Source organism: Propithecus coquereli, unplaced genomic scaffold, assembly GCF_000956105.1.
Source record: "Propithecus coquereli isolate 6110/MARCELLA unplaced genomic scaffold, Pcoq_1.0 Scaffold299, whole genome shotgun sequence".
NCBI lineage: Eukaryota > Metazoa > Chordata > Mammalia > Primates > Indriidae > Propithecus > Propithecus coquereli.
Window position 1 is genome coordinate 2,431,866 of NW_012148607.1, and position 12,591 is coordinate 2,444,456.

A 12,591-nucleotide genomic window follows, 5' to 3' on the forward strand; every position below is an offset into this window, starting at 1 on the left:
CCATTGCCCTGAGTAGAGTGCTGTGGCGTTAGCCTAGCTCACAGCAACCTCAAACTCCTGGGCTCAAGCAATCCTCCTGCCTCAGTACTGGGACTGTAGGTGCACACCATGACACCTGGCTAATTTTTCTATTTTTAGTAGAGATGGGGTCTTGCTCTTACTCAGACTGGTCTCGAACTCCTGAGAGCAAGCAATCCTCCCAGAGTGCTAGGATTACAGGTCTGAGCCACTGCGCCCAGCCCAGGCTTTTACTGTTATTTAACCTTTCATATGTTTCATCTTATCTCACTAACTAGATGGTAAACTACCAGAGTTGCGATTGTTCTTTTTTAATGATATCTTGGAAAACCACTGGCAATTACTGAGGCCACAGAATAAATATAGAAGTAATAATAAAATATCTGGTTCTTTAAGAAAGAGTGTTAAAGAAGACCCATATAAATGAAGAGATTGAAAAAGCAACGTCTGAGCCCTCCTGAGGCTTGGCAAAGCCTTTCAGCATCACACAACTTAGAAACTGCCTTGCTTCTCCCCCTACCTTGGGGGTGGTGGAGATCAAGAAACCCCCTGGGAGCTACAGGGTCCCTCCTAAAGCTTGGGGCACTCAAGTACTACACCTAGGAGACCAGAGTCTACCAAAGACACAAAAGAACACCTTGGCAGCTGTCTGTATCACACAAATATCAACCAATGAGAGGGAGAACAATGATATAGCCCATCATAGAATCTTCCAACTCAAGCAAACAGGGTGTGGCCGATTCACACTCATAAGTACCACCCACCATCACCGAGACTAAGCTGGGGGATCTTACTCAGTACACACTGTTGGGAACAGGGGAAGACAGCAGGTCAGAGTAACCCGAGTGGTACACAAAACCTGCTAGAATACCTCATAGGCAAATTAGGACCATCACTCCTCTCCGTGGCATGCTCAGGGATCAATCCTTGGGGACCTGAAGACAGGGCCATAAATCAGGCCTAGCACTCTCAGGTCTTGACCAAGAGGCCAGATGAGAAGGAACCAGCAAAAGAACTCCAGAAGCATGAAAAATCAGAGTGAAAGAACACCCCCCAAAGAAAACAATAACTCCTTACCAATGGATACGAACCAAAATGAAAAGACTGAAATGTCAGATGAAGAATTTTGAATATGGATTATACGGAAGCTCAATGAACAATAAGAGAAAATAGAAACACAACACAAAGAAGCCATAAAACAATGCCGGAAATGAATGAAAAATTTACTAAGGAAATCGAATTATTTAAAAAAAAATGAAACAGATCTTGTGAAAATGAAAAATTCAAGGAAATACAAAACATAGTGAAGAGCCTTAAGAATAGGCTAGATCAGGCAGAAGAATCTCAGAGCTTGAAGGCAACACCTTCGAGTTAAACAAGACAGTCAAACAGAAAGAACTGAGAAACAAACAAAGCCTACAAGAAATATGGGACTATGTAAAGAGGCCAAACGTAAGAATCATCAGCATCCCTGAGGGCAAAGAAGAAAATACACAAGGGTTGGAAAACCTATCTGAGGGAATAATTGAGGAAAATTTCCTTGGCCTTGCTAGAAATCTAGATATCCAGGTTCAAGAAGCTCAAAGGACCTCTGGGAGATTCATTGCAAAGAGGCAATCACCATGACACATAGTCATTAGACTGGCCAAAGTAAACATGAAAGAGGCACTCCTATGAGCTGGAAGGCAAAAGCAGCAGGCAACTTACAAAGGAAAACCCTTCAGACTAACTGTAGACTTCTCAACTGAGACCTTACATGTCAGAAGAGATTAGGGCCCCATTCTCAGTCTTCTCAAACAGAATAATGCCCAGCCTAGAATTTTATATCCTGAAAAATTAAGTTTCTTATATGAGGAAGAAATAAAGACTTTCTCAGACAAGCAAACACTGAGAGAATTTATCAAGACCTGCCCTGCAGTAAGTACTCAGAACTGTGTTATACGTGGATCAGCACAATAGACACCCCCCAGTGTAAAACCACCAAAAAGCTAAAGTTCAGAGCCCAGATAACACAATGGCTCAAGAGGTAAAACAAAGCAATAAAGTTCTACTCAACAGGATGAACAGAAATCCACCCCATTTATCAATTATTTTAATAAATGTGAATGGCATGAACTCTCCACTCAAGAGACTTAGGCTAAAATGGATTAAAAAATGGACAATGGATAAAAAAAATACAAACCAAGTATCTGCTGTCTCCAGGAAACACACCTAACCCACAAGGACTCATTCAGATTCAAGGTGAAGGGATGGAAAACAATATTCCATGCAAATGGAAACCAAACGAAAGCTAGTGTAGCCATTCTCATATCAGATAACACAGACTTTAAGTCAGCAAAAGTAAATTTCTTTTTCTTTTGACCGAGATGATCATTATATAATGGTGAGGGGAACAATTCAACAAGAAGACATAACAATCCTAAATATTTATGCACCCAACACAGGTGAGCCCAGATTCATAAAGCAAATCCTACTTGATTTAAATAAAATGATAAACAGCAGCATCATAATAGCCAGAGACTTTGACACCCCACTGACAGAATGGGACAGATCCTCCAAGCAGAAAATAAGCAAAGAGTGTTAAAAATAGTTAGCAATGGACTTAAATGTAACTCTATAACAAATGGGCCTAACAGACATTTACAGAACATTCTACCCCATTCTTAAAACTAAATGAAAAAGGGGATACAAGTTATCAAAATCTGGGGGATTCAGCAAAAGCAGTCATAAGAGGAAAATCGTAGCCATAAATGCATACATCCAAAAGACAGAAAGATCAAAATCAACAACTAATGAATCATCTGAAGGAACTGCAAAAGAAGAGCAAACCAATTCCAAACCCAGCAGAAGAAAAGAAATAACTAAGGTCAGAGCAGAACTAAATGAAATCTGTAACAAAAGAATTATACAGAAGATTAATGAAACAAAAAGTTGGTTCTTTGAAAAGATGAACAAAATTGACAGGCCTCTTGCTAGATTAACCAGAAACAGAAAGGAAAGGACCCTAATAAGCTCCATCAGAAATGAAAAAGGCAATATGACAACGGATACCACAGAAATACAAAATACCATCTCTGAATACTATAAAAATCTTTATGCACATAACTTGAAAACGTTGAGGAAATGGGCAAATTCTTGGAAACACACAACCTCCCTAGGCTCATTCAGGAAGAAATAAAACCCCTGAACAGACCAATATCAAGTAATGAAATTAAAGCAGCAATTAAAAAACCTCGCAACAAAAAAAGTCCTGGACCAGACGGTTTCATAGCTGAATTTTACCAGACCTACAAAGAAGAACTGGTACCTGTACTGCAGAAATTACTTCATAAAATAGAAAAGGAAGGAATCCTCCCTATATCACCGATACAAAAGCCAGGAAAGGACACAACAAAAATAAAAAAGAGAGAAAACTACAGACTAATATCCCTTATGAATATAGATGCAAAAATTCTCAATAAAATCCTAGCAAACTGAATTCAGGTGCACATCAAAAAAAATAATCCCCCACAATCAAGTGGGCTTCATCCCAGAGATGCAAGGATGGTTCAGATGTGATTCATCACATAAATAGAAGCAAAAACAACAATGATATGATCCATATGATCCTCTCACTAGATGCAGAAAAAGCATTTGTCAAAATTCAGCACCCTTTTATGATAAGAACTCTTAAGAAAATAGGCATAGATGGAACATATCTCAATATTATAAAAGTCATATATGACACACCCACAGCCAACAGCATACTGAATGGGGAAAAATTGAAAGCATTCCCACTTACAACTGGAACCAGAGGAGGCTGCCCACTGTCACCACTTCTGTTCAACACAGTGCTGGATGTCCTAGCCAGAGCAATCAGGCAAGTGAAGGAAATCAAACATATCCCAATGGGGAAAGAAGAGGTCAAACTATTGCTTGTTGCTGATGATATGATCTTATATCTAGAAAACTCCAAAGACTCTACCAAGAGACTCCTGGAATTGATAAATAAATTCAGCGAAGTCTCAGGCTACAAAATCAATGTACACAAATCAGTAGCATTCCTATACACCAACAACAGTCAAGCTGAAAATCAAATCAAAGTCTCAATACCTTTCACAATAGCAACAAAGAAAATAAAATACCTAGGAATATATTTAACCAAGGAGATTGAAGATCTCTGCAAGGAGAACTATGAAACACTGAGGAAGGAAATCGCAGAGGATGTAAATAAATGGAAAAACATATCATGCTCATGGATCAGGAGAATAAACATTGTTAAAATGTCTATACCACCCAAAGCGATTTGTAGATTCAATGGAATCCCCATTAAAGTACGAACATCATTTTTTGCAGATCTAGAAAAATATAATTCTATGCTTTCTATGGAACCAGAAAAGACCCTGAATAGCCAAAGCAACCTTAAGCAAAAAGAACAAACTGGGAGGCATCACTCTATTAGACTTCAAGCTATACTATTAATATAAGGCTATAGTAACCAAAACAGCATGGTTCTGGCACAAGAACAGAGACCTAGACCAATGGATCAGAGCAGAGAACCCATCTAAAACCATCATCATATTGCCATTTGGTCTTCGACAAAGCAGACAAAAACATACACTGGGGAAAAGAATCCCTATTCAATAAATGGTGCTGTGAAAACTGGATAGCCACATGTAGAAGACTGAAACAGATTCTGCACCTCTCACCACTCACAAAAATTAATTCACGATGGATAACAGACTTAAATGTAAGGCATGAAACTATAAGAATTCTAGAAGAAGAGGTTGGAAAAACTCTTATAGATTCTGGCCTAGGCAAAGAATTTATGAAGAAGAACCTAAAGGCAATCACAGCACCAACAAAAATAGAAATGGGACCTGATTAAATTAAAAAGCTTCTGCACAGCCAAGGAGACAATTAATAGAGCAAATAGACAACCTACAAAATGGGAAAAAATATTTGCATGTTATACATCTGATAAAGGACTAATAACCAGAATCTACAAAGAACTCAAGCAAATCAGCAAGAAAAAAAAACAACCCCATTAAAAAGTGGGCAAAAGACATGAACAGAAGCTTTTCAAAAGAAGATAGACTAATGGCCAATAAACATGAAAAAATGCTCAACATCTCTAATTATTAGGGAAATGCAAATCAAAACCACAATGAAATATCATCTAACTCCAGCGAGAATGGCTTTTATCAAAAAGTCCCCAAAAAACAGATGCTGGCGTGTATATGGAGAGATAGGAACACTTATACACTCTTGGTGGGACTGCAAACTAGTATAACCTCTATGGAAAATAGTATGGAGATTCCTCAAAGAACTAAAAGTAGACCTACCATTTGATCCAGCAATCCCACCACTGGATATTTACCCAAAAGAAAAAAAAGACATTTTACTAAAAAGACACTTGCACTCGAATGTTAATAGCAGCACAATTTACACTTGCAAAGATGAGGAAACAACCCAAGTGCCCATTGATACATGAGTAGATTAGTAAAAATATGGTGAACTAATGCTTTTTGTAGTGACCTGGATGGAACTGGAGACCATCATTTTAAGTGAAGTATCGCAAGAATGGAAAAACAAAAACCTCATGAATTCAGTACTAAATTGGAACTAATAGATCAACACTTGTGCACATATGATAGTAAATTCAACGGAAATCAAGCATGTGGGGGGGGAGGAGGGGATGGATGAATTCACATCTAATGGGTACAATACACAGTATCTGGGTGATGGGCACACTTATAACTTTGACTTAATCTGTACAAAAGCAATTCATGTAACCAAAACATTTGTATCCCTGTAATATTCTGAAATAAAAAAAAATGAAGAGATATGCAATATATATGAAGACTCAGGTATAAAGATATTCATTAATTGATAAATTCTATGTAATTCCAAGAAAAATCCTTGCAGGATTCTTTGGGAAATGTAGTAAAATTGATTATAAGATTCATATGGAAGTATTAAAAAAGTACAGCGATAGCTAAGAAAATTTTGAAAAACGAGGACAATGAAGAGCTTACCAGTCATTTACACATTTCCAAATTTAATTACATATTACAAAATTTAATTATTAGTTCAAACAATGTATTAGCAGAAGAGGAATAGATAAAAAGTGAAACAGAAAAAGCCCCAGAAAAATCCCATGCATATAAGACAAGATATATCATAGATCAATGGGAGAAAGGCTGAACTATTCAACAAATGGTTTTAGAGCAATTTACAGCTCTTCTTACAGAAAAGATTACAATTAGATCCATAGAAAGAAAAAATTTCCAGATGAGAAAAAACTATCTAAAAGTGAAAAACTCCAAAACTACTCGAAGAAAATATAAAATATGAAAGGCTTCCTTAAATAAAATAACATGTAAAACATAAAAGAAAAGTTAGGTATTGACGTCATCAAAATTTAAAACTTCAGTATAGCAAAATATAGCAAAAGACATAATGACAAAGTTAATAGACAAGATACATACTGGAAGAAGATATTCGCAACACATATAACAAAGTACTATCTAGAACAAATAAAGTACTACAAATCAAGAAAATGTTAGACAATCCAGTAGAAAAAAAATTAACAGAAGAGGACATATGATAGCCAAAAAATGTATAAAATGATGCTCAACCTTATCAGTAACCGAAGAAAAATAAAGAGAAAACAATTCTTGTTTCCAGGTTGTCAAAAATTATTAGTTCCGACAACATTGCACATTGGTGAGGATAGAGGGAAACTAGTACTTTATTCAGTGCTGGTGGGAGTTGATCATGGTAGACAATATCCAACATGCTTCCAGTAATCTTTGCCTCCTCTTGGTGTTTATGCTTCTGTATAGTCTTCTCCAACACTGAATTTTATCATGGCTGGCCTGATAGGATAGAATATAGTACAAATGATGGTGTGTGACTTCAGAGGCTAGGTAATAAAAGGCATGGCAGCGTCTACCTTACTCTCTTGATTCTTTTTAGGGGAAACCAGCTGTGCTGTGAAGACATCCAAGCAGCCCATTGGAAAGGCCCACGTTGAAAGGAACTGAGGCCTCCTGCCAAAAGCCAGCACCAATTTACCAGCCAGGTGAGCGAGCCCTTGGAAGAAGATCCTTCAGTTCCAGTCAAGACTTTGATTGCAGTCTCAGCCAACATCTGTTGCCAACTTCATGAGAGAGCCTGAGGCAGAACCCCAGAACCACACAGCCAAGCTGTTCCCAAATTCCCTACTCATAGAAACCATGAGCGATAATAAATTACTATTGTTTGAAACCTCTAAGTTTTGGAGTAATTTGTTACTCAGCACTAGATAACTAATACATTGGTACAGCTACATTGGAACACAAATTGGCAGCATTTAATAAAACAAAGTGTTTATATCCTATAATCAGCAATTCTATTCTAGCTGTATACCCAGGAGAAATTCTAGAATATATACATAAGGAGACCCAGACAAATGTATTCATTGTAGCACTCAATGTTCATTGAGTACTGTTTGTAATAAGGAAAAAAAAAACCTAAATGTCCATCATTAGTGAAATAAATAAATACATAAATAATAGCTAACATTTATTATCTACCATGTGCTAGGTACAGTCTATGCAATTCACATATATTAATTACCAAACAACCTTATTAGGTATGTACTCTTATTATCCCCATTTTACAAACCAGAAAGCCGAAATATAGAAGACTTATAAGGTTGTGTGTGTGTGAGTGTGTGTGTGTGTGTGTGTATATATATGGCTAACAAGTAGTGGAATTAGGCTTTGAAATAAACTGTGATATGTTCTTAAGATGGACTATAATGTGGCACTTAACAGGAATGAGCAAGATCTTTGTGTACCCATAGAAACAGCAAGGAACTGGTATAATTGCAGGCAATGTGATACCATTTAATTAAATAAAATATACACAAAACAGTGTTACATATATATATATATATATATATATATACACACATATACACACATACACACAATTTAAAGTAGACTCCAAATCAGGTTATAGTTGCTCCTGGGGATGCTATATGGACGTCATTAGATGCTATATGGATGTTGTTAAAGTAGACTTTAGATATATTAAATAATGATTAATTACGAGTGGTGAAAATATGGGTATACACTATTCGTGCTATTCTGTATTGTTTAATGTCCTCAAAGAAAAAATACCTAGTTAAGTTAAACTTATAAGAATCGAGCTTAACTCAATATGTTTAAGTAACTTTTCTTCTTATGTCCCAACCTCTATTAACAACTGATTAACTCAGAGTGACATATTCATTGATTCAAAATGCAAATATTTTTCAAACATCTTCCATATGCAGGCATTAAGGCAAGTGTTAGGTATAGGCCTTACATAGAAATGGTTTCCTGCCCTTACATAACTCATTGTCTAGTCAGGGAGACAGGCATTAAAGAAATAATCATTCCCAAAATAAACTATGATAAGTTGTAGGAAGGAAAAGAATGTGTCATGAAAACCTATAATATGGTCCCAGATGCAAGGGGGAGTAGGGATTATGATAATTCACAGTAATCCGTTTACAGATATTTACAGATATAAACAAATATTTACTGAGTACCTACTACACTGAATAAGCACTCAGTTTGGATTATTTCTAATTCTTGTAACAGTTATACATAGAAGCAATATTATTAGCTACCTTTTACAAATGATTTAACTGAGTCAAGATTAGCATCACACCCAGCAAGTGTGATTCACACCCGATTCTGACTCTGTAACTTGTGCTCTTTAATTTTGAGATTACAGCAAAACCAAACTACTTTGGCCCCAGTGTGTCTCAAATCACTCTTCTTCTTCTGACTTTATCCTACACTCGTTCATTTTGAAGGGCAAACTCAACTACAGGAACTCTTTCAATATAGTTCCTGGAAACTTTTAAGTCGTAGAGATTAGTTATCAGCAAATTCGGAAATAATCTGAGCTTTCTTGACTGAGCAAGAGGCAAGTCACTTACAACTCCGTGTTGTTTATGGACAAGTTAGTAATGAAGTTGCCATTTTTGAGCACCCACTATGTGCCAGGGAGAGGATAAATTATAGTGAAGAAAATAGACATGATTCGCACTCTCATGGAGTTTACGGTCAGTTGGGTGGTCAGACATTACACAAATACTAATTCATAAAAATATGTGTACAACTTTTATAAGCAATACTGTACGAAGGTGTAGAAGACTGAGCCAAGTGAGGAAAACATGAAAAATTTAATTTAGGCTGAAGGTAAGGGATCAGAGAATTTTACCAAAAACCACACAAAAAGTGTTTAGTATCCTAACATGCAAGGTGCTAAACCCTCCAAAACACCCCACCTGGCGGTGAGATCTTGGCGCCCCATTGTCCCATCAGGGGCTGGTGCGACTTTGCCTTGTTGGGGGAGAGGGCTGGGGCCCACAGACTTTATCCTATTAACATATTGTTGTGGCGTGAGGGGAGCTTTCATCGCTCGAACTTACTGATTTTTTTCCTACTGTCTTCCTTCCCAGCATCTTTATGCTCGATCCTCCGCTCGGCTGTGCCAGTCTCCAGTCACGTCAATGTACTTCTGGAGCCTGATTTTGAGTTTTTCTCTTCTCGTGCCCCACAAGCCTGTAACTTCACGGAGGCGGCTCCTCAGACGGTTTATGGCCCCGCCACTTCACTTGGCCACACGGTCCATTCATTTCTGGCCGGCGGCAGGTGGTCTGGAGGCGCGCGGGCGGACACGGGTGCGGGGCGCTCCTCGCTCCCAGGCGGCCGTCGGCCCATTGCAAGCGCTCGGCGCGCGTTCTAGGCTGTCTGCGCCTGGGGCGCGCTGCGGGCCCGAGCTCGCTCCCGTCCCTCCTCGCGCCCGCAGCGTCCCGGACAGTGCGCGCCGCCTCCCCTTAGTTCTCAGGCCGCCCCAGTCGGCTCTTGCTGCGCGCGCACGGGACCGACCGGCCCAGACTCCCCACTCGGGCCGGCGGGCTCGCGGGTTCGCTCGCCCCGCCCCTAACACCACCCTGGGCTCCGCCGCTGGGCGCTTGCGCGGGGCGCGTGGCCGTGGCCGGGGTCTCAGCCTCAGCCAGAGCCGCCGCCGCTTCAGTCAGTCAGTCAGTCCCCAGCAATGGCGGAAGGAGGTGAGCAAGAGGAGCTGCTGTCGCCACCGCCGGTCTCTCCGGCTAAGCGGCTGTGTTCGTGGCCCAGCCCGCAGGCTCATCACCCTCGCGGTTCGCCCGGGGCAGCCAGTGGAGGAGTGGCTGGCGTCGGCAGCAGCTGCCTGGCCCTCGGGGCCCGCCCCCACCTGCAGCCGGAGTCCTTGCTGGACTGCGCCGCCAAGACGGTGGCGGAAAAGTGGGCGTACGAGCGGGTGGAGGAGCGCTTCGAGCGGATCCCTGAGCCTGTGCAGCGCCGCATCGTCTACTGGTCCTTCCCGCGGAATGAGCGGGAGATCTGCATGTACTCCAGCTTCCAGTACCGGAGCGGCCCCGGCGCCGGCGCGGCTGGAGGCGCCGCGGGGGCTTCTCCGGCCGAGGAGGGGCCGCCGCCACCCCCGGGGGCCGCCGCTCCGGCTGGCTCCGCCCCCGGGGCCGCGGCGGCGGGAGCGTCCCCTGGGCTGGGCGCGGGGGCTGGCGCGGTTGGCTGCGGTGGCGAGGGGCTCCCGTTCCGCCGGGGCATCCGTCTGCTGGACAGCGGCTCTGTGGAGAACGTGCTGCAAGTCGGTAGGTGCTTGCTTGGCTCCTCTCTGGTCCCCGGCCTCCTCTTCGCAGGTGCCTCCTCTCTGCCCCAGCCCTGGGCCGAGACCCTGGCCTTCTGCCCAACTCCTGTACCCCTGCTGAAGGACAAACAAGTCACATAAACTTTTCTCAACATTTCATTCAGATGCACTACTGCTCTTTTATCTACTGGCCCTCTAGCCCCATTTCTTTTTGTTGGAAGAGCCAATATATGTTTTTCACTCTTCACTCTACTCCTCACAGCAAAGGCAAAGAGAATGGGGAGATATGCCTTTTGGGATGTAATAATTTCGAAAATGCGTTTTTCTAATTTAAGTTTAGGGAGGTAAGAATTGTTAGTGAATCTGGAGCAAGCGGTCTTACGGGGAGTGTTTGAGGGGACAGCCTGTCACGGGCAGTCTATAGTCCTAGCAGATTGAATCTGGATATAAGTAACATTGGGGGGAAAAAACCCAACAAAATACTGCACGTTTCAGACAATTTTAATTGTCTTCTTTAGTATTTTTTCCCCTGGACCAGTGATGCTTGGGAATCTAGGCTGCAGACTAACAATAACCGAAGATGGAAATGTGACAGCTTCTCTTCTCCACGCCCCCACCCAAGGGAAAAAAAAAAAGGCCACACAATCTGGAATGGGGGTGGAGTCTCTCTTCCTTGTCACACTGGGTAAATCAAAAGCTGGTCACGTTGGGTTTTTCAAATGCTTCTCATTTAACAAGTCATCGTATTTGCTTTTGTTTTATCTTTTTGTTTGTGGGAAAATTAAAAATGATTTCTTTTTCTTTTACTCCTCCCGAGCTTCTAGTCAGTTCGTTAATCATGTTAAATATATAAATACAGTGCTTCGGATTTGCGGAATGATTAGGGAGAAAGAGAAAAAGAATGACATTGTTTAACATTGACTTGCTGTGTGGAAAATTAAAACACTAATTTTTGTCTACTTGGATTATTACAGCATTCTGGAAGTACACATTATCTTTATGCATTTTATTGTACAGTATATGCTCATATTTATAGAAGAAAACATTGATTTTTGAAAGGGGTTGGAGGGAGGTTGTTTTTAGGATTAAACAAGCACAGGCAGACACGTACACACAAACTGCAAACATCTAGCTCTCTTCTCCTCAGGTAAAACTAACATATTTGAAAATCTTTTCCTTTGAGGAGTAGTACTTCACGGTGTTTTTATGTAAAGTAATCTGCTTCTGGTTATTGAAAATTATTGAGTCTTCTGTTTCTTAAACAACAGCATACCACAATTTGTTTTGCAAACGTGAAATGTAAATTTATCCCAGAATATGATGGCAGTGGATTGAGAAAGTTTTGTTTATTTGAAAGAGATTAGTCCTTTGTGTATTTGTGTATATTTTTGAAAGAATGACTTGAATAAACAGGTAATTAAGGTGTACAGCTTTAATACTGAAATGTTGAGAACATGAAAATGAGTATAGGTATTGCTCTATTAATCTGTAAACTTTAATCTTTCTATGAGTTTAGTTAACTTTTAAGATTTTTTTTTATTTCAGAATATTACAGGGGTACAAATGTTTTGGTGACGTGAATTGCTTTTGTACAGTTTGAGTCAAAGTTATAAGTGTGCCCATCACCCAGATAGTGTGTATTGTACCTGTTAGGTGTGATTTTACCCGTCTCCTCCCACCCCTAATGTGCTTGACTTCCGTTGAGTTTTACTTCCATATGTGCACCAGTGCTGATGGATTAGTTCCAATTTAATAGTGAGTATTAAATGTGGTGTTTGTTTTTCCATTCTTGCAATACTTCACTTAGGAGAATAGTTTCCAGTTCCATCCAGGTTGTTACAAAAGGTATTATTAATTCATTTTTTATGGCTGAGTAGTATTCCATGATATACATATACC

General features: G+C 40.4%; 1 protein-coding gene across 1 annotated transcript in view; it reads left to right on the plus strand.

Annotated features, from left to right (window-relative positions):
- Positions 1–9,865: 9,865 nt before the first annotated feature.
- The window catches only part of ZSWIM5 (zinc finger, SWIM-type containing 5), a 260,366-nt gene continuing 257,640 nt past the window's right edge, over positions 9,866–12,591 (plus strand). Inside the window, exon 1 of the mRNA XM_012648926.1 lies at positions 9,866–10,696. Coding sequence (XP_012504380.1) covers positions 10,102–10,696 — 595 coding nt within the window. The 5' untranslated portion in view covers positions 9,866–10,101. The remainder of the gene's footprint in view (positions 10,697–12,591) is intronic.